This window comes from Schistocerca cancellata, chromosome 2 (assembly GCF_023864275.1).
Source record: "Schistocerca cancellata isolate TAMUIC-IGC-003103 chromosome 2, iqSchCanc2.1, whole genome shotgun sequence".
In the NCBI taxonomy this organism is placed as follows: Eukaryota; Metazoa; Arthropoda; class Insecta; order Orthoptera; family Acrididae; genus Schistocerca; species Schistocerca cancellata.
The window spans coordinates 1,097,387,325-1,097,411,279 of record NC_064627.1 but is presented as its reverse complement, the minus strand read 5'-3'; the positions used below and the strand labels follow the sequence as shown (position 1 = coordinate 1,097,411,279).

Here is a 23,955-nt window from a genome sequence, read left to right as displayed (position 1 = left end):
GTGTAGACGAACTGTCGTGTGTAGATGAACTGTCGTGTGTAGATGAACTGTCGTGTGTAGATGAACTGTCGTGTGTAGATGAACTGTCGTGTGTAGATGAACTGTCGTGTGTAGATGAACTATGGTGAATTAACTGCAGCAAATGCACTACTGTGAAGAGCTGCACCAAAATCCTAAAACAATCTTCCGTTATATTTGGTATGGTTGTAAACTATGTACACATTTCTCTAGGTATCATCGATGGAGTCAAACTACTACATTCCTCCCGTCATGTCTGAACAAAGAGATGAAATTAGGATCCTGTTTGCTCGTTAAACAATTTTGAAAGTTTTACATAATTGTCATGTAATCTCTTAACAAACATACCTTGTGATCAAGTAATGATACTTTAATGATGGGCAACCAACTATGTGCTTCCGTATGATCCCTGATTTCTCCTGCCCTCAAGGTCCTTATGCTAGGTATATGTTGTGCAGTCTGTCACAAATGTAGTTTCTATAAAATTTCCTGTCAATGGTTTGCAACAGAATCTCCAGATACCTCAGAATTGCTTTGCTGCATCCTACCCATTAAGTTGTCTCATTAGAAAAATCATCGTGTGATAATGACATGACAGCATGTGTAGAAACTGTCCACTGCCCATTTCCACACACAGAGAAGAAAAATTGGCTTTTTGATATCATTTGTAAAGTTTAAAAAACTACTGAACAACTACATTTATATGGCAATGCTAGACCATGCAGCATGCACTTATACGTATACAAAGCGTGCATTTTCATGTCATCAACACAGTTCAATTTGTACCACATCATAGCAACCTACATTTCTGTGAAATATATAACGCTGCTTAAAAACGAAGGTTACATCTAAATTCTTTCAAATATTAATAGGTTTCATATTCAAATGCTGTGAACCATTTAATAGGTTTCATATTCAAATGCTGTGAACCATTACTGTCATACATTTTTTTTCCATCATATGCATTTGTGATGTTTTTGAGTGTTGTGATTCGACTTGCAAATAAGTATAAATGTGTTTCACTCTCAAATTTGTTTGATGTATGTATAGTGTGTGTGTATAAGTTTGCACACCTGATGGCTCTGCCATGGCTGGCCATAACAGAGACAGGTATGTTTATAGCTACCACAAATTACACTCAATTTTTTGTGGTGAATTTTACATCCTTTGGCTCCTGAGCCACGGCACAAGTCTTCCCCCAGGAGAACACATGGGCATCTCCCAGTTTTTTAATTTCCTTGGAGAACATACTCTGCTGAAAAAATTGTAAAATCTTCATGAATAAGATCATTCTACTGACAAGTGAGGCGACAGGTAGTTTCTAATTGTAAGAGTATATGATAAATTCAGACCAAGTGAAACAACAGTTTACATCTACATAGATTCTCTGCAATCCACCATACGGCAAGCGGTGCAGGGTACCCGATACCACTACTAGTCATTTCCTTTTGTGTTCCACTCGCAAATGCAGCAAGGGAAAAATGAAAATCTACTTGCCCCCATATAAGCCCCAATTTCTTATATCTTATCTATCTGGTCCTTATGCACAATGTATGCTGGAGACAGCAGAATCATTCTGCAGCCAGCTTCAAATGGTAATTCTCTAAATTTTCCCAATAGCATTCTTTGAAAAAAATGTCACCTTCCCTTGAGGGTTTTCCATTTGGTTTCCTGAAGCATGTCCAAAACGTGTGTGTTGCTCATTCCCACCAGCAACGAATTTAGCAGGCCATTTCTGAATTGCTTTGATGTCTTCCTTTAATCCGCCCTTGTACAGATCCCAAACACTTACAGTACTCAAGAATATGTCACACTAATGTCCTATATGCTGTCTCCTTTACAGATGAACCACACTTTCCCAGAATTTTTCTGAGAAACCGAAGCTGACCATTCACTTTCCCTTACACAATCCTCACATGCTTGTTCCATTTCATATCACATCAATACACAAATACACAGTCCCCCCCCCCCCCCCCCACCCCCTCCCATCAAATAAGCAATCATCTACTAGTCTCGAATGCAGATGATCATAAAGGTGCTGAATGGCATTCAGCACTAGACTGTTCAAAGCATCTTGCACCTTTTATTGCAATTCTGCAATGTTTCTTGCAGATTCTGGATAATGAGTAAGTTCCCACTTCATCATGTTCCACAAGTGTCCAAATGGTGAAAGGTCTGGTGATCTCACCAGCCAGGGAAATTGTACACCACCATGCTTCACAGCAGCCATATGTAGACATGCACTGCCCTGGGAAAAAAGCACATTGCCTTTACGTTGAAGAAACTGCAGTAGCATGACCATAACAGCCTCTGCAATGTAGCAGGCACTGGTTACTTTACCATGTAGAAACACCAAATGTAGCCCCAAGTTGTAACTGATGTCACTGCCCCCTCCCCCACCATGAAGTCTAAGATGGGACAGGTGTCATGGGCGAATGCACAACAGAATAGGCAGCTCATCAGGCCTATGCCATACACGTATATATAAATCAATCACATATACACAGAACTTACTCTCAGTGCCTTTCTACTCTCCAGTCAACACTTTCAGGATGCCAGAGTAGCCATGATTGGCAGTGTCCTGGTGTCAGTGGTAGCCTGGGCATATTTGCACCCATTCTTATTCCTGCCGCAAGAAAACATTTCCCAATGGTCCCTGATGACACAGCAGGTGCAAAATATTACCAGATTTCGCCCCTGAATGATGTTATCAGCCACCACTGCTCACACAGTCTGTATACCTCAATGTGTATCTGTACCGCACGGAATCTGCTCTACAGTTTGGGAATGTTCCACAAGCCACAGCTGAAAACATTGATTCACCACAGAGGGTAATGCATAAGTGTGCTTCTTGAATTTCAAATCCTCCTCCGCATTTTACCACAGGTCACATGTCCCTCCCTCCATCCCTCCCAAATAGCAGCTTTAAGTATTCCCATCAGGTGCAACAAACAAAGAGTGCTTGTTGGAGTATGTGTTACTGTAATTTGCTGACAACATACTTAGACTAGAATTTGTAACTGATTTGCTACCCCCTCTGGAATCTGAAGAGGTTGTGTCTTTCGTTAACAGAAGCTGATAATATGTATTGTATATCTCGTTTCTTACCTAAATGAGATCCCTTGAACCATTTGAAATATCAGATGTTGGAGTAAGATTCTTGACCTACAATTTGTGAAGTGTTAGTTGTCCTTCTCACATATGTAGAAAGCAGGTATGTTATCTAGTACAGCTGCCTGTGTGGCCCCCAATGTTGCACCCTGACCTGTCTTTTTGTGGTACTTGTAGCCTGTACTGAATGCAAATGTCTGCGGTCATCTCCTGATGCAACATCATTGCGTAGTTCAACATATGATGTGTATACATCCTGATCTATATAGGAGTAGCTCGGCTTCAATACAGCACATATAAGGCTAGTCATGGTCATTGGTTATTAAGCAACACCAAGAAAAACTCAGAAAAGTTGGCTTCTTTTACAAGGTATGTTCAAAAAATTCTGGAACATTCATCATTTCGCACCAATGGTGCATTGGAGCAAAATGCGAATGGCATCTGTGCACATGTCGGTACTTAATGTGTAACTGCCAGAAGTTCCACTGTTGTATGGCTGTTAAGTTGTTGTTCACTGCTGTAAAGGGTAGAACAATGTTGCACAGATTGCGAATTCCGAGATGGCAGGGTTAGAGGAGAAATGTATCAGCATTAAATTTTGTGTGCAACCCAAGAAAAACTTTACAGACACACACCAAATGATGCCACAAGACAACGGCAATAAGTGCTTTAGCCATACTTGTGTTATGAATGGTTTGAACGTTTTAAAAATGATTGGATGGAAGTTAAAGACTACTCATTCAGGATGCCCTTTGACATCTACCGAGGATGCTCATCGACACGTCAACGAAATTGTGCATGCCAATCGAACACTGACTGTCCAAAGCATTGCAGAAAAATGTAACTTTTCACCTGGATCATGTCATAAAATCCTAACAAAGCATTTTGGAACACATCGTGTTGCTGCCAAGTTCGTCCCATAACTCAATCTGTGACGAGCTTTTGGATCGTGCAAATGATAATGAGATGTTCCTTAAGAGAATTGTAACTGGTGATGAGACATGGGTCTACAGTTATGCAAGGTTTAGTCTTCACAATGGATTGGGAAAGGTTCTCCAAGACCAAAAACGGCTTGTCATGTCAGGTCAAATGTCAAAACCATACTGATACTTTTTGTTTTTGCTTTGAAGAATTAGTTCATCTCGAATTCTTACCACAGGGACAAACTGTTAATTGATGGTACTATTGAGACGTGTTGTGATACCTGCGGGAAAATGTGAGAAGGAAACGGCCAGAAATGTGGCGAGACAATTCATCGCTCTTGCATTACAATAATGCAACCGTACAGTCATTGCTGTTGGTGCTTGACTATTGCACAGAAAATAAAATCACTGTGCTGCCTCATCCTCTGTACTCTCCAGACCTGGCCCCTGCAGACTTCTTTTTAATTTCCAAACTTGAACACCTCACTGAAAGGACAAAGCTTTACAACGATAGACAAGATAAAAGAAAATTCGTAGACGGCACTTTGCACGATCCAGCAAGAGGTGTACCTAGACTGCATCCGGAAGAGGAATCTGCATTGGCAATAGGGTACACTGGTTCCGGAGGAGGAATCAGCATTGGGAACAGTGTATCGATTGAGAAGGAGAGTATTTCGAAGGAGACCATGCACAATAAGTACAAGGAAAGGGTAGAAAAATTTTGCGGACAAAGTTCCGGAATTTTTTGAACAGATCTCTTATCCCATGTTGCTATGTCTGGGACCATTTCACATACGTGACAGTGCATTCAGAGTAGCATCACAAACATAAGTTACGCACTGTAATGAAAAAAACAATGTGAACTGGACTGCAGCTATTGACAGCTTCTGTTTACATCATTTATTCAATCCAAGCACTTTCAGGGTGTATACGGGGACAAGGAAAAAAAGTTCCCGGATTTCTCCCGGATATTCCGTTTAAAAAATATGCCTTTTTTCTCGGGCGAAAATACACTTTTTCTGTGCTAAGTGACAGTAGGTTTTCCGTAGATTTTCCCTCGGAACTGTAAAACTTATCAATCCTTTGAATGGTTAACGTTTTATACAATCGCGCAGAACTTCCCGGAAAAAAAAGAAAAGACGGGGCAGAGAAGTTTTGGAAAGACCTTTGATTTGCAGCAACATATACGGTGCATATTTTCGTTTTACGAAAGTATAAAATCGAATTGCACCAAACACAGCGCGTTAGTTTCCGGAGCGTTGAAACCGATTAAGTATAACATGCTACAACAGAAGCTAAGTTTTTACATGTAATATTGATTTATTTATTTATTTTGCGTGTGTTACACTTTAAGATACATCACACAAATGTGCCAGTAAATTTAAAATTCTGATATAAATGTCTCGGCTAGAAATTCTTGTAAGTGGCTGGTCCTCAAACTGTTCAGTTACGAACGCTCTGTGACTTAGATATCCATCCCACTTTCTCACACGTAATATAATTCAGAAATTTACTTTGAAAGTAACGCTTTTCTAACCTCCGTTCGCAATACTATCCAGAGACTGTTAGAAATAGGTTCGATTTACCAGTTGCCAGAGAGAGCCAGAAAAACAGGCATTATTGTGCTTGTGCAATTGTATTGGTGTAGGAAGCCCGCATGTTCGTGTGTATAAAGCACTAACAGAGCTTACATTACACCATAAAAGAAACAGGTCATCAGAAGGTACTCCAAAGAATATCGGAATTTCGTAAACTATACTAAAATGCATAGTTCGGCTTGAGTGCAAATTGGCTTTTTCCAGATTCACAATGACGTAGGTCCCATCTGATATTAAGCTTTTCAGTGTGGTTTTTGGAATGTAAATTTTCTTGGAGTACCAGTACTCTGCTATCTCATTTTTGGTTCTTTATTATGGCATAATGCCATGAATGGCAGAAGATGATAACGTGCACTTGAAATTCAGCGAACAGTTGGAACTAGGCAATACTGTAGAATGAAACACTTCGTTTCAAATAAAATGACTGCCTTAGCGGAAATATTAATAAAGCCAAATTTCTTTAGCAAACTTGCAAAATTAACTTCACTGTTCTGCAAGGCGATTAATGTTTGACTGCTACAAACTTGGAAATAAAATAAAATCAGAATACTGAAATTAATAATATTTTTGCCCTCCGTAATTATGTGAATGTATTTTAATTCACCTGATATCCGTTTTGTTTTCATTTGATGTGGGAGCTGTACACGAAGAGAAGCAGCGAAATCACTTAACGTAAACACGGGTCACGTGGAGATAAACCCCCTCCCCACTACAACTCTGTGCAAGAGTGAATCTGGCAGCTAGGGCGCGGGAGAAAATTTTTTCTCGTTTGCATCTGGCTGCTTGCTGCTACTACCGATACAGCTAACAGCCAAACTTCAAGTAGCGGGAGAAGGTACTGCTTATAAGCGAGTCAAATGCGCATGCGCAACAAACCGCTGGCAATTGGTCAAACGAACCTAATGTGAACAGTTGTGACGTCATGCTCAAAGCAAGCAGTTTATTGTTACGAAGAATTACAGTCTGCGCCCCACGGCCTTTGACATATTTTTGCTATTTGCAGACGCTTGTGCGTGCACGGTGTTTCGTTGTTGTAAATTGCACATTTCCTTTGCCACTAAAGTTTTATTTTTTCCCTCTCGTTTATATTTTCTTGCTGCAGTATCATTCTCCAGTAGCAGGATACAATAACATTCTTTGCTAGAGAATCAATTCTGCAGTCAAAATTACAAAAATTTAACTGAAAGCTAAACCAATGAAAAATTCCCGGAATTCCGAAAAATTCCCGGGTTTTTCCCGGTTTTCTCCCGGATGAAAAAATTCCCGGGTTTTTCACGGATTTCCCGGTTGTCCCGGGTCGTAGACACCCTGGCTTTGTAATTTGATAAAACATTTTGTTAGTTCCATGTTGATATTGTCGTATGTGGTGGCACTGATACTCCCCTTCATCTGATAAATACCATTTTGAGTGGCTGCCCCAGGTACTGCCTACACTGAGGTTGACCCTTCACCCAAGGTCGAGTGTAGCAATTTATTTTTGCCTGAGTTGTTAACCATTCTTAACTTTCAAAGAAGCACCATGAGTGGTGCATTTTGAGTAAAATTTGTGTAGTTCTTCACTAGTGTTGTTCCAAAACCAATGGCATCTCTCATTTCACCAGCTTTCGATGGCCCTTAACAATTACATTCTTTCATTGAAAAATTCTGTAATTAGTAGCAAAACACTTAGGTAATGAAATTTGGGTAGTAAATACTCCTCTCTTTGCATGCTATCATTCGCCAAAACCTCTAACTGATATTTCAAACCATTTATGAAATATGTGGAATGATGTGGATATATCATCTTGGCTTTATCGCAGGCGCAGCACAATCACAGGCGTGTGTTACGTCAGATCAGTTTTCGCAAGATTGGTGACAGATAGAGACCTCCACCCAAGTCTAAAGAAAATTTCAATATGTTAGCTAAATTTCATACATAGCAACATATTATGTAATATGTGCCAAATGCAAAATCATAGTGACCCCTATATTGCATTGAAAATTTTTTTGAATTTCATGCAGTGCCTTACTTCCACGTAAATATCACAGTAACTATGACCTTTAACAAAATGATGAGCACATCATCACAAACCTGACACATAAAGCTACAGGTAAAGCAGAAATGATTTTTTTTTACCAAATAGTTTCTGTAAAATCGTTTGGTAAGGACTGCAGGGTGTGCGCCTCGATTCTGTCATTGCCAACTGGCCAAAGGTGGCAGACACTTGTTGGTCTCCCATTCCGAGCAAGTGAGTGAACTCACATAGTGCTCTGGATGAAAATTGGATGGATCAGTTGGTAGGACAAGTTCTGAGGCATCAAGGGATCACCAATTTAGTATTGGAGGGCAGCGTGGAGGGTAAAAATTGTATAGGGAGCAAGAGATGAATACACTAAGCAGATTCAAAAGGATGTAAGTTGCAGTAGGTACTGGGAGATGAAGAAGCTTGCACAGGATAGAGTAGCATGGAAAGCTGCATCAAACCAGTCTCTGGACTGAAGACCACAACACAACAGCAACAACACAAGTGTTAGGTTGCTAGTGTTACACTCATGAAAATATGCAGTAACTTTGTGGGACTCAACTTGTTCACGATCTTAAGCAGGCGAGTTGTTTCATTCTTTACAGTAGTTACACATTGTCAGATGCATTCTTCTTCATTCTTTTGCAGAAATAACAACTTACGTCAGTATGGTTCTTGATGTTCAATGGGTTTGTGGGAAGGTACACTTTAAGCGTAAGATTTCCAATATTCTGCTGCATAAGAGTTGATGCAGCAATGAGTCAACACTATACTTACCTCACATGATGGCCGGGATGTTGAGGGACCACTTTGCACCACAGTCCGTGAAGACTTGACTGAAAGGCACACTACATCTGTGTCTTCCGCTGGGGCACAATCTGATGTGGGGTCTTGTGTTACACAGGCCTCTCCCGGGGATGATGTGTGAGCCACAGGCTCCGACTGTCTTGAGGCACTCCTCCCTGACTCCTCTTGTTCAACTGCAGTGCCACTTGCAGACAAACGCAGTACTGTACTGCTCGATGGCGACTGTTCTGTAGCTCCAATTGCATGAATACTGTCAATACCCTGAACACTGTCTGATCTGTGTGGCAGTGATGACACTTCATTTATATGTCCATTAAAGGGGTCTGACTGTTGTAGAGGCACCTGAACCACTGGAGAAACTCCTGCAGTACTCATATCACTAATGTCATGTGGTGTCCGCACACGTAATCTGGCTACCATAGGTTCTGCATTACCACTGCTTTCTTGGCCATCCCTCGATCTTCTTGCCGAAAGGAAATGTTCATCCTCAGTGCCAATGGCCACACTACGCATGGGGGGCATGTTGGTGGCCTGATATCCACTGCCGCTCAGCTGCTGAAAGATAAAAGACTACGTCAAATATCCAAATATATATTCTCTAAAAATTGTTTGGTAAAGTACACTATATGGTGAAAAGTATGTGGACACTTATTAGTAAACATTTATATGGGGGGTTCTTATCACTCGCATTTAATGGTGGATTGATTCCGTTAGGGATGCCTTCATTGAGGTGCCTGAATATCTGTAGAGGAATGGCAGCCTATTCCTTCTCAAGAGCCGAAACCACAGTAGGTAGTGACCCTGCGGTTCAGAACCAAGTTGATGTTCTAACTCATCCTAAAGATATGCCATTGACCTCAGGTCAGGACTTCAGGTACGTCAGTTCATTTCAGGAATGATATTTTCCAAAAACCACTGCCTCACAGATGCTACTTTATGACAGGGTGCACAGTTATTCTGATAAAATCAATCATCATCACCAACTATTCCTTTATTGTGCACAGTACAAAATGCTATAAAATGTGTTCCTACCTTTTCGCATGTAGTGTTTTCTTAGAAACAATAAAGGAATCACACACTATCTACAAGAAACGGCCCAGTATTGTAACATCACCTCCTCCATACTTCACTGTTGGCACTACACGTAATGGCATATAATGTTCTCCAGACATTAGCAAAACCTAAACCATTCCATCAGATTGCCACGTGGTATAGTGTGATTCGTCACTCCAAATCACTCATTTCCAGTCATTTAATGTCCAGTGGTATCACTCTACACACCACTTCAAGCGTTGCTTAGTAGTGGCTACAGAAATAAGTGGCTTATGAACAGCTGCTGAATTATTGTACCCCATTCTTATCAACTTTGTACACATTGTGCTAGCTCGACTATTGGAAGTACTTTGGAACTCAAGAGTGATTTCTTCTGCTAATTTCAGGTGATTTTTTACAATCACCCTTTGCAATGCTCATCAGTCCTTGTCTGTCATCACACGAGGTCTGACAGGTCTTGGTTTAGCTGTGATTGTTACTTGGTGTTTCCACTTCACAATCGTATCACAAACAGTCTACTTGGACAGCAGGGTTGCAATGTGCCTGATGGACTTTTTACTCAAATGGCTATCCCATGTTTGAAATCACTGAGCTCTTTGCATCAACCCATTCTGCTGTTACTGCACCTTTACTGACAAAACAATAATCCCTGCCTCCTTTTATACTGACATATTTGCCTTTTGTGATACCTAGCTGTAAAATTCACCTGCTGTAGGTGTGTCCAGATACCTTCGATCAGATAGCGTAGTTGGAATGCATAAAAAAACTAGGAAAGGTACACAAATATTAGATGTCAGGGGATTCTTATAATGAAGTGACAAATTACTCTACATGCATATACACACTTCTACATCTACAGCTTCAGTATTATTCTGCAAACTACCTTACCGCAATAGGTCCTCTCTAATTCCATTTACAAATTGTGCATAGACAGAATTGTTACTGGTAAGCTTCTGTGAATTTCGAACTCATTTCTCTAATATTTAATATAATGGTAATTTTGTAAGGTGTGTGTGTGGGGGGTGGTGGGTGTAATATAGCTTCACCCTTCTTGAAACATACCAGATTTTTAAAGAAGTCTCTCAATGACACACAATGCTGTGTCATTTACATTGAATAAGCACCTCTGTGACACACTAGCATTGATTAAATGATTGGTGACAACACATCCACAGCTCGTTCTTGATACTTCTCAGTCTACGTCATCAATCTCAGCCAATAAGCATTCCAGACAGATGAACAACACAGAGGAAGAGTGCCGCAAAAGACTTCCTCTGTGAGTTGTAATGATGTAGAACATTCAAGACATGAACACACATTAACCATATGCACATTGAAGAGATGAAGGCACAACATAATTTTCTTTCTTTGATTTATCAATTTGCTAAATAATTCAGTTTTTAAGTATCTCAATGTATACACAAATAATGTGTAAATTTAGTGCCATCGGGTAGTGGTCAAGGGAACTACTTGTGTGGAGGCTTTTATATTATTTTCTGTGCAATGTTGTAAATTTATTACTTTTATGATATATTTTCTTAAAGGCTAAAATAACATGCAAACAACAGAATGTATAGTATGAAACAAAATATACATATAAACAATTCTGTTAATGTCTCAAAGAAAACTGCACTGGTTATTTGAGGTTATTTGTTGATACAGGAGATGAGCAGTAGTAGTGTGTAGTGAAAAGTGAGGGTTGCAGTATGCATAAATACAGCTGCGTACACTTGCAGTGCTTTGAGAAAGTACATGACTCAACACATACATAATGGCAATCTAGCAACACATCAGCATAATAAATCTATCACAATGGATTATTTAACAAGAAAGCACCACTGAGATGCTGAGGAAGAATGTTAGAGAAAGACAATATGACACTAAATTCATAATGTCTACTGTAATACATGTATCAGCTAAGTTAAAGAACATTTTGTTAAATGTAGCTTCTCAATTACTCTTTTCGATTTTTTTTATATCAATTCACTGAAAGTCTGTTCAATGAAACTTCCTCCTTTTCTGTTGATCATGTTTCCTACAATCTACGACCATAATACCACAGTAGTCATTACTTGAAACAGGAAGATAAATTTGATACAGTAACTGTATTTAGCACTAAAGTTCTTTGAAAATCTTTAATAAAATTTCTAAAGTCTTATACTAACTGCACAGTATCATTTATGTTAATCCCAAAGTTGTTTCAGATTAGATCAGATTTACTTTCATTCCAATTGATCTACAGTGAGTTGGTCCTAAAGGATGTAGTTTCAGATTAGATCAGATTTACTTTCATTCCAATTGATCTACAGTGAGTTGGTCCTAAAGGATGTAGAACCTATCAGAAAAACAATAATACATGACAAATATTTACAACCAAAACAAATAAGCTAATGTACCTTCCACAGGTCCCAAGCGGAATGATCGTCTTTTTTATGAGCATTATATGAAGGATCATTTTGCAACAATCATTTACTAAGATTGCACTAATACACACACACACACACACACACACACACACACACACACACACACACAAATCAACTGGTTCTACTGGGAAATTCATCAATGGAGTGGAAGGAGTTGGCCACCAATAAATCCATTAGGCTTCTCTTAAACTGAATTTCATTGGTTGTTAAGCTACTTATGGCTGCTGGCAAGTTATTGAAACTTTGTGTTCCTGAATAATGCACACCTTTTTGTACAAGAGTAAGTGACTTTAAATCCTTGTGAAGATTGTTCTTATTTCTAATACTGATTCCATGAACTGAGCTGTTGGTTTGAAAAAGTGATAATTTTTAATGACAAACTTCACTAAGGAGTAAATATATTGCGAAGCAGTAGTTAGTATATCTAGTTCTCGAAACAGGCCTCTTCAGGATGTTCTTGAGTTGCGCATGATTAACAATGTGTGAATGGATGTGTGCCTGCTTACTTATTATTATAATTCTATATTGTTCTTTCGTAGTTCAGTTCTATAAGATATTATCTCACTGAGAATGCCTACATTAAATTTTCACTTATTGTCAATGTTTTATTCGTTTTTAATGTGAATTTCACAAAGTTGTATGAAGAAGTACAATACAATTACCATGTGTACATAACCTTTTTTGTTGTAACATGGTATTGGGTACATGGGGACTTCACTATTTATGACATAAAATATTACATAAATAAGCATCTTTGACACACTAGCCCACTCATTTCACTATGAGCAATTGTAGTGTGCACATATGTTCCTGCTGCACATACTTTTTCAGTAATAAAGTGTGTGTTAACTGCATTTATTAGTATTCTGTGAGCATTCTGAGCGGAACTCACTCCGAACAGGCCTTGGAAGACTCAATGGTACTGACTGACCACCATGTCGTCATCCTCAGCCACTGGATGTGGGTATGGAGAGGCATGTGGACAGCACCCCACTCTCCAGACCTTTGTCAGTTTTCGTGACTGGAGCTGTTACTTCCCAGTCAAATAGCTCATTTGGTCTCACAAGGGCTCAGTCCACTCTGCATGACCCGATTAAAATCACTACAGTGGTGACCCTTCAACGAGTGTGTTCCCTGCCGCCATTGGCTAAGCAGCTGCAGCAGCAAGTCGTATACTCCTAGCTCACTCATTTGTTACATAGTTTAATTCTTAATTTCTTTGCGTGTTTTTGGTGCTTGCATTGTTTAATTCATAAATTTCGGGCGTATTATAGTATTTGAGTTGTAGCATCGCGTTTTAGTACCTGAATAGTGTAAAATCGCGTAGTCTCCTTCCGCTGCCGAGCAGTGTGTCAGCAGTGCGCAAGTAGCAGCATTACTGCATTTACTAGGCAATCTTGTATTTTAATAACCGTTTAAATTTTGTGTCGATTTGTTTGCGCTCTCTGTAGATTAGTTCAGACGTTATTTGCACAACAGTTTTTAGCATGGATAGGGACTGCAACTGCTGTGTTCGGATGCAGGCTGAGTTGGCATCCCTTCGCTCCCAGCTTCAGGCAGTGTTGGCTTTGGTCACACAGCTTGAGGCTGTTGCCAATGGGTATCACTGTGGGGGTCCGGATGGGGGTTTGTCGGGGACGGCCAGCTCGTCCCACGCATCCCCCGATCGGACTACGACTGTGGTTGCCCGGGATACTGCCCTCATTGAGGCTGATCCCTCACCTGTGGTAGAGTGGGAGGTTGTCTCAAGGTGTGGCAGGGGGCGAAAGACATTCCGGAGGGCTGAACGGAAGGCCTCTCCAGTTTGTCTGACGAACCGGTTTCAGGCTCTGTCTCAGGCTGATACTGATCTTTGGCCTGACATGGCTGCTTGTCCTGTTCCAGAGGTTGCCCCTCAGTCTGCAAGATCCGGGCGGTCGCAGAGGGTGGGCTTACTGGTAGTTGGGAGCTCCAACGTCAGGTGCATAATGGGGCCCCTTAGGGATATGGCAGCAAGAGAGGGGAAGAAAACCAATGTGCACTCCGTGTGCATACCGGGGGGGAGTCGTTCTAGATGTGGAAAGGGTCCTTCCGGATGCCATGGAGGGTACAGGGTGCACCCATCTGCAGGTGGTCGCTCATGTCGGCACCAATGATGTGTCGCTATGGATTGGAGGAAATCCTCTCTGGCTTCCGGCGGCTATCCCATTTAGTGAAGACTGCCAGTCTCGCTAGCGGGATGAAAACAGAGCTCACCATCTGCAGCATCGTCGACAGGACTGACTGCGGACCTTTGGTACAGAGCCGAGTGGAGGGTCTGAATCAGAGGCTGAGACAGTTCTGCGACCATGTGGGCTGCAGATTCCTCGACTTGCGCCATAGGGTAGTGGGGTTTCGGGTTCTGCTGGATAGGTCAGGAGTCCACTACATGCAACAAGCGGCTACACGGGTAGCAGGGGTTGTGTGGCATGAGCTGGGCCATTTTTTAGGTTAGATGGCCTTGGGCAAGTACAGAAAGGGAAACAGCTTCAACAGGTGTGGGGCAAAGTCAGGAAATGCGGGGACCAAGCAGCAATCGGTATTGTAATTGTAAACTGTCGAAGCTGCATTGGTAAAGTACCGGAACTTTAAGCTCTGATAGAAAGCACCGAAGCTGAAATCGTTATAGGTACAGAAAGCTAGCTGAAGCCAGAGATAAATTCTTCCGAAATTTTTACAATGGTGTTTAGAAAGGATAGATTGCATGCAACCGGTGGTGGAGTGTTCGTCGCTGTTAGTAGTAGTTTATCCTGTAGTGAAGTAGAAGTGGATAGTTCCTGTGAATTATTATGGGTGGAGGCTACACTCAACAACCGAGCTAGGTTAATAATTGGCTCCTTTTACCGACCTCCCGACTCAGCAGCATTAGTGGCAGAACAACTGAGAGAAAATTTGGAATACATTTCACATAAATTTTCTCAGCATGTTATAGTCTTAGGTGGAGATTTCAATTTACCAGATATAGACTGGGACACTCAGATGTTTAGGACGGGTGGTGGGGACAGAGCATCGAGTGACATTATACTGAGTGCATTATCCGAAAATTACCTTGAGCAATTAAACAGAGAACCGACTCGTGGAGATAACATCTTGGACCTACTGATAACCAACAGACCCGAACTTTTCGACTCTGTATGTGCAGAACAGTCAATCAGTGATCATAAGGCCGTTGCAGCATCCCTGAATATGGAAGTTAATAGGAATATAAAAAAAGGGAGGAAGGTTTATCTGTTTAGCAAGAGTAATAGAAGGCAGATTTCAGACTACCTAACAGATCAAAACGATAATTTCTGTTCCGACACTTACAATGTTGAGTGTTTATGGAAAAAGTTCAAGGCAATCGTAAAATGCGTTTTAGACAGGTATGTGCCGAGTAAAACTGTGAGGGACGGGAAAAATCCACCGTGGTACAACAACAAAGTTAGGAAACTACTGCGAAAGCAAAGAGAGCTTCACTCCAAGTTTAAACGCAGCCAAAACCTCTCAGACAAACAGAAGCTAAATGATGTGAAAGTTAGCGTAAGGAGGGCTATGCGTGAAGCGTTCAGTGAATTCGAAAGTAAAATTCTATGTACCGACTTGACAGAAAATCCTAGGAAGTTCTGGTCTTACGTCAAATCAATAAGTGGCTCGAAACAGCATACCCAGACACTTCGGGATGATGAAGGCATTGAAACAGAGGATGACACGCGTAAAGCTGAAATACTACACACCTTTTTCCAAAGCTGTTTCACGGAGGAAGACCGCACTGCAGTTCCTTCTCTAAATCCTCGCACAAACGGAAAAATGGCTGACATCGAAATAAGTGTCCAAGGAAAAGAAAAGCAACTGGAATCACTCAACAGAGGAAAGTCCACTGGACCTGACGGGATACCAATTCGATTCTACACAGAGTACGCGAAAGAACTTGCCCCCCTTCTAACAGACGTGTACCGCAAGTCTCTAGAGGAACGGAAGGTTCCAAATGATTGGAAAAGAGCACAGGTAGTCCCAGTCTTCAAGAAGGGTCGTCGAGCAGATACGCAAAACTATAGACGTCGATCTGTTGTAGAATTTTAGAACACGTTTTTTGCTCGAGTATCATGTCGTTTCTGGAAACCCAGAATCTACTATGTAGGAATCAACATGGATTCCGGAAACAGCGATCGTGTGAGACCCAACTCGCTTTATTTGTTCATGAGACCCAGAAAATATTAGATATAGGCTCCCAGATAGATGCTATTTTTCTTGACTTCCGGAAGGCGTTCGATACAGTTCCGCACTGTCTCCTGATAAACAAAGTAAGAGCCTACGGAATATCAGACCAGCTGTGTGGCTGGATTGAAGAGTTTTTAGCAAACAGAACACAGCATGTTGTTATCAATGGAGAGACGTCTACAGACGTTAAAGTAACCTCTCGCGTGCCACAGGGGAGTGTTATGGGACCATTGCTTTTCACAATATATATATAAATGACCTAGTAGATAGTGTCGGAAGTTCCATGCGGCTTTTCACGGATGATGCTGTAGTATACAGAGAAGTTGCAGCATTAGAAAATTGTAGCGAAATGCAAAGAAGATCTGCAGCGGATAGGCACTTGGTGCAGGGAGTGGCAACTGACCCTTAACATAGACAAATGTAATGTATTGCGAATACATAGAAAGAAGGATCCTTTATTGTATGATTATATAATAGCGGAACAAACACTGGTAGCAGTTACTTCTGTAAAATATCTGGGAGTATGCGTGCGGAACGATTTGAAGTGGAATGATCATATAAAATTAATTGTTGGTAAGGCGGGTACCAGGTTAAGATTCATTGGGAGAGTCCTTAGAAAATGTAGCCCATCAACAAAGGAGGTGGCTTACAAAACACTCGTTCGACCTATACTTGAGTATTGCTCATCAGTGTGGGATCCGTACCAGATCGGGTTGACGGAGGAGATAGAGAAGATCCAAAGAAGAGCGGCGCGTTTCGTCACAGGGTTATATGGTAACCGTGATAGCTTTACGGAGATGTTTAACAAACTCAAGTGGCAGACTCTGCAAGAGAAGCGCTCTGCATCGCGGTGTAGCTTGCTCGCCAGGTTTCGAGAGGGTGCGTTTCTGGTTGAGGTATCGAATATATTGCTTCCCCCTACTTATACCTCCCGAGGAGATCACGAATGTAAAATTAGAGAGATTCGAGCGCGCACGGAGGCTTTCAGACAGTCGTTCTTCCCGCGAACCATACGCGAGTGGAACAGGAAAGGGAGGTAATGACAGTGGCACGTAAAGTGCCCTCCGCCACACACTTGCGGAGTATAAATGTAGATGTAGATGAATAGCAGCAGCTACTTCAATTTTAACACATGTACTTCGGCACATTGTGTTCGCTTTGACAATGGAGCCATTCCACGATTACACTCTTTTTGAACTATATGAACAAAATGGTGACTTTCAAAAAACTCGTATAATATTTTCTTCCATCCGAGCCAGTCTACGATTAGTAAAACAGGGAAGTGACATTCTGCTATGGCATCACAGCCACATTATATAAATTTTTACCCTGAATATGTGGAAACAGGCACTGTAAAGTGCACAAAACAGTATAAAATTTTAGGGATAGATGAACTGTATCAAGGATACCTGAGTTGCAACAATAAACGTAATCTCTAAATGGAAAAGTACCATCGAAGAACAAATTAATTTTATGCAGAGATTTGAATATTGGCTCCCTGTGTGAATCAAAATACGAGGGCGGTTCAGAAAGTAACCTCCGATCGGTCACAGTGCGGGTTGTGGGGGGAGTAGCGACGCACTCAACAGGTCAGTCGGCATCAAGCCGTGGTCGAGTGAACGTCGTACCTGCGCTAGTTTAGTTTTTGTGGCAGTTTGAAATGTGTGCTGCAATAGAAAACCCCGCCAAATGTGAAGTGCGTGCTGTCATAAGGTTTTTTACAGCCAAAGGATATTCTGCAGCAGCTATTCATTGTGAGCTTTGTGCCGTGTACGGTCCAAGAGTTATGAGTGAAGGAGTTGTCCGTGAATGGGTACGTTTATTTAAAAGTGGACGAGAAAACGTTTATGATGAAGAGAGGAGTGGTAGACCATCATTGGTGACTGACGAACTCGTTCAGACAGTTGATGCAAAAGTTCGTGAAAATCGACGTTTCTCAATGTCGGAGTTGTCTACTGGTTTTCCACAGATTTCTAAGACTCTCTTGTACGAGATAGTGACAGCAAGATTGGGTTACCGTAAGTTCTGTGCACGATGGGTGCCCAAAATTCTTACCGACCACCACAAAATTCAAAGAATGGCCTCTGCATTAGACTTTCTGTCACGTTATGAGGACGAAGGAGAACCATTGTTAAACAGAATCGTGACCGGTGACGAAACCTGGATTAAGTACGTGAACCCTGAGACAAAAGAACAATCAAAGATGTGGGCACATTCAAATTCGCCTACCAAACCAAGAAAAGCCTCGCAAGATTTTTCTGCCAGAAAACTGATGGCAACGGTGTTTTGGGATGCCAAAGGGGTGTTGTTGGTTGAATTCATGGAACGTGGTACGACCATTAATCAAGACGTGTACTGTGAAACAATAAAAAAGTTACGACGGGCTATACAGAACAAACGCCGTGGTATGCTGACTTCCGGTATCGTTTTTTTGCACGATAACGCCCGTCCTCACTCTGCTCGTAGAACAACGGCCCTTCTTGAGTCCTTCAAGTGGGACGTTATCAACCATCCACCTTACAGCCCAGACCTGGCGCCAAGTGATTATCACCTCTTCATGCATTTGAAGAAATGGCTCGGGTCACAGCGGTTTGATGACGACGAAGAGCTCAAAGATGCGGTCACAGGCTGGCTCCAGGCACAAGCGGGTGATTTTTATGCAGAAGGAATTTCAAAGCTTGTGAAGAGATACGATAGATACGATAAGTGCCTCAATCGCTATGGAGACTATGTAGAAAAATAGTGCAAAGATGTAGTTGTAAGATGTATATATTAAAATATTTTTATTTAACTTGGTGTATTTTTTTAAATCAACCGGAGGTTACTTTCTGAACGGCCCTCGTATAAAACAGAACTAGAGAGCTTACTTATAATGTACAGTTTACTTAACACAATTTAAAACTATACAAGAATAAGTATGAACACTCAAACTGCCATTTATTACATAATTACAAATATTCAGTCTGGCAGATATAATTGCCTTATAGAAGAAACATCAGATCACAACTCACAGACAGTCATAATAAAAGAAGTAGGGAAATTAGATTTGCTCAGCTTTATCCCTTACAAAGACATGAGAAGTTCTAACATAACAGACCTAAAGATAAAACTACATAATGAAAAGTGGCCAGAAATATACTCATCTAATAGTGTTAATGATAAATATAACAGCTTCCTAGATACATATTTAAAAATAATTGAAGAGTGTTTGCCAACCAAAACTAAACTAATAAAGAAAAAGTGAGGAAATCTTCCATGGCTAACAAAAGGTCTATTAGTATCCTGTCACAGTTGAAACTTCTTCATGCAATTTGGAATGCTCCAGATAGACCTATTTATTTTGTTGAATATTATAGAGCCTGTAGCGACGCTGCCGGGCGCTAATTCAAGCTCGCCGGTGTGTGTGTGTGCTGTGCGCGTGTGTCAGTGCAGTGGTGCGGTCGTAATTACTTTACGCGACGTTTGTGTAGTTCCGCGCCCAGCCTCTAGAGGCGCTGTGTTTTCTAGCTTTTATATACGTTCTGTTTATTATTATTATTATTATTCCTTGTTTTTTGAGTTAGTGAGTAGTTCCATGCCTCCTGACTTGTGTGGACGAATACTGTTTTCTCTCCTAGCTACGGAAGTTTCCGAGGATTAAGGATCCTCTGTATAGGCCGGAAGCAAATTTTATAGCTCCGACAAGTTTCACGACGTATAGGCCGGAAGCAAATTTTATATCTCCGACAAGTTTCACGACGTATTTCCTCGGCTGATTCTGGCGGAAGTCGAGCTCGAGCTCGACAGGTTGCAGCTCGACTTCCGCCAGAATCAGCCGAGGAAATACGTCGTGAAACTTGTCGTGCGTTGACGAAATCCAAGCCGATGAAGTCAAATATCAGCAGTAAAGAGAGGGCGGCCATTCGTGATCTGAGGGAGCGCTCTGAAATTGTTGTCTTACCGGCTAACAAAGGCAATGCTACAGCTGTTGTCTCCCATAAGGACTACACTGCTAAGATGCAGAGCCTGCTAAATGACGATTCCTACCGGAAGATCAACGTTGACCATACAAAGAAGGTGGAGAACAAGACGAGGGCGCTTCTCAAGGACGCAGATTTACCGGAGGGTGACGCTAAGAAATTGTTACCCCAAGGTCCGGTACCGCCTAGACTATATGGACTCCCGAAGGTTCACAAAGAGGGGGTACCATTACGCCCCATTGTCAGAAACATCAGGGCACCCACATATTTGTTGGCCAAATACCTGACGGGAATATTAAGTCCTTATGTGGGTAAATGCCCTCATCACATCCGTAATTCCGTGGATTTTGTTAAACGCCTTGATAGCTTCAGGTTGGATGAGTCAGATATCATGGTGAGTTTTGACGTCGTTTCCTTGTTTACGAGGGTACCCCTTCGAGAGTCACTAGAATTGATTAGTCAGAAGTTTGACGAGAAGACCACTGAACTTTTTAGGCATGTCTTGACTTCCACGTATTTTCTTTTTAATGGAGAATACTATGAACAAACGGAGGGAGTCGCCATGGGTAGCCCACTCTCACCAGTGGTAGCGAATTTGTACATGGAGAACTTCGAGGAGGAAGCCCTGTCGTCATCCGTATGGAAACCTACTTGCTTTTTCCGTTACGTGGACGACACGTTCGTCATCTGGCCACATGGTATGGATAAACTCATTACACATTTAAACTCCATACACCCCAACATCAAATTCACTATGGAGACTGAAACGGAGGGTAAATTACCTTTCCTTGACGTCTTGGTCAAGAGAAGGGCTGACGGCACCCTAGGTCATGGGGTGTATCGGAAGACAACGCACACTGATCTGTATTTGCACGCAGACAGCTGCCACCACCCTTCACAGAGGAACGGGGTACTTAAAACTCTAGTACATAGGGCGCGCACTATCTCTGACGCAGAGAGTCTACCTCAGGAATTGGAACACCTGAGAACTGTATTTCGAAAAAATGCGTACTCAGAGTGGCAGATTCAACGTGCTCTCCGCCCAACCACTGCAGCACAACCTGTTGAGATGGATGAAGTCACGAGGGAGGAGGTAGGCACTGCATTTATTCCATACACAGGCGCACTCTCGGGGAAAATCGCCCGCATTCTGAAGAAACACCAGGTCGGAACTGTGTTTTGTCCTCCAAATAAAACTCGTGCACTGGTGTGGAACGCGAAAGATGACGTCGGTTTGAGGAAGGCCGGCGTGTACCAGATTCCGTGTCAATGTGACAAGTCGTATATTGGTCAGACGATGCGTACCGTCGAGGATCGATGCCGTGAACACCAGAGGCACACTCGACTGATGTATCCGAGCAAGTCGGCGGTCGCTGAACATTGTTTGTCGGAAAATCACGCCATGGAGTATGACCGCACGAGGATTCTGGTACAGACGTCGAGATACTGGGACAGCGTTGTTAGAGGGGCCATCGAAATTCGCACCAATGACGACCTCATAAACCGTGACTGTGGCTATAATCTTAGCAAGGCTTGGGAACCAGCGATTGGGTTAATCAAGAGTAAATCGAGCAAACATATAGTTGTGACGACCACGGCGGACAGAGCCATCACACCGACGTCATCTCAGACGCCGTCGCAATCTGTTCCACCGTGCGACCGTGGCGCGGGGCGCGGACGGCGGAGGGAACGCGCCGCGGGCGGAGGGTATTTAAATCGGCCGCCGCCGCGACCGAACCCAGTTCCCTCTGAGCAGCCATAGCGTACGGATCTCCGTGCCGGCACGTTCACAGGAGCTCAGTCCGTCAGTTCACCTGATGATGGCGACATGTATGATCGCCGAAATATTGTGCCCGTTGGACACTATAGAACGGCAGCACACCCGTCGATATTTTGATTATCAAATACGCCGGGAGAAACTCAAGAATCACAATCTATATAAAGTCTTAAAATCACTTACCTTGGTCCAATAAGGGGTCCAACATACAGGAACACACATTTTCAATAAATTGCCAGCAACCATTAAAAACTTGATTTCAGATAAAGCACGGTTTAAACAGACTTCGAAAAACTTTTCGATAGGCAACTTCTCATACTCTATAAATGAGTATCTTAACAGAGACTGTTAGACCAGCTTAAGTAAAATTGCCTGTTAGATTACAGTTTTGTCAGCACTTGGTCACAACAGCCAAGATTAGGTGTTTTTTGTATGATAAATTTATTAAGAGTGCATAACAATGGTTCATTCTGACTGCGTGTTAATTCTGTAATACCGCATTGTATTCACCTATTTCGATAATCTGCCGACAAATGATCAGGGTAGTAACTATTATAGTCATATGCTTTTATGTTATACTTTCTGACATATTCAACACTCACAAGACTCATCTCGTTTTGTGGTCTATGGAACGCAAACTGAGTCAAACCTAATCTTAATGTGTGTAATCTAACTTTAACTTACACTACGGGCAACACACACACAAACACACACACACACACACACACACACACACACACACATGCCCGAGGAAGGACTCGAACCTCCGACGGGGGGAACCGTGCGAACCGTGGCAAAGCGCCTGAGACCACGCGGCCTAACAAAAAGTATACAACTTTAGGGATAGATGAACTGCACCAGAGGTACAGAACCGTAACCATACATGTAATCTCTAATGACAAAAAGGTCATCGACATAAGAGACTATATAAGCCACTGTACCAGGGTTCTCTATCCCACGTTTTGATCTCACTGCTGATTTTGCTCGCTCGCTCGATTCTGAATTGTGCTATCTTTGATCTGATGTTAATTTAGATGGGTGTTCAGCGTTAAATCTAACCTGGAGAATAAACGTTTTGATTCCAGGATTAAACGTATAGGAGTCATATACAGGTATTACGTTCAGACATTTTTTGTTTTCCGTTATAACTAGCGATTAACAAGTAATGGCCAAATGTAAGGCGAGTGTCAATTACTACGAAAATATATCGTTAAAGATATTCTTTATTTCATTAAAATACTACTCCTTTCCTTAGAAGAGTGGTACTTGTGGAATAATTAAATACGGAATCTTTTCTTCTGGTCCGTGTAATTTTCAATCATTTCATGTGCAACTATCTTTTGTCTTTAAATTCCGATAACGCCTCCAATAATTTTTACATTACGAAGCCCGATTGTAAATCACATATTCCTTTTCGAAAGGAAACAACATTAAATTTCACGGTCAATTTATGGATTACCGAAAGAACTGTGGGCCGCAGCTATTTTAAAGTTGCTACTGAAATTGTTTAATAATTTACGTAAAATCATTAACAACATAATCACAGAAACTATATTTCATCAAAAGAGGCCACATTTTTCTTTAATTTGCTGTCATTACTAATTATTCAAGTTAGAATTTACAGAAAGTTAATATTTTCATTTCTCGGCTATTTTAAGTAACTTCAGTAAAAAAAAGTGGTGATGTTAAACATCCATGTCTTACCACCACCAACACGAATGGTGAACGCGTGCAAGAACTATGACTATATGTCTAACACCTTTCGACCTCCTAGTATTCTGCCAACTAATTATGTTCAAAAGGAATCCAACACCTGTCTGCCAAATGTGGCCAATGAAATTATCTTGCTAGTCCTGCTGGTGCCATGAAATTCACAAATACATCACCTTCTGCTTCACAGCACTCTGCAACACATCCTAAGTACCATTTATCATCATAAACAGCAATAACATAGCAACCTGATTGTATGTTGCTGGTTTTGCTTCTGAATCCTGAGTCAGACACACTGTGAAGACACATGTTGTGCATGAACCTATAGTTATAACCGGACAGTCTGCTCATCTGC

The 23,955-nt window shown here is 41.6% G+C and overlaps 1 protein-coding gene across 1 annotated transcript in view; it reads right to left on the bottom strand.

The window, feature by feature from the left end:
* LOC126161250 (uncharacterized) overlaps positions 1-23,955 on the bottom strand; it is a 249,085-nt gene that overhangs the window by 75,016 nt on the left and 150,114 nt on the right. Inside the window, exon 3 of the mRNA XM_049916989.1 lies at positions 8,431-9,015. Coding sequence (XP_049772946.1) covers positions 8,431-9,015 — 585 coding nt within the window. The remainder of the gene's footprint in view (positions 1-8,430; positions 9,016-23,955) is intronic.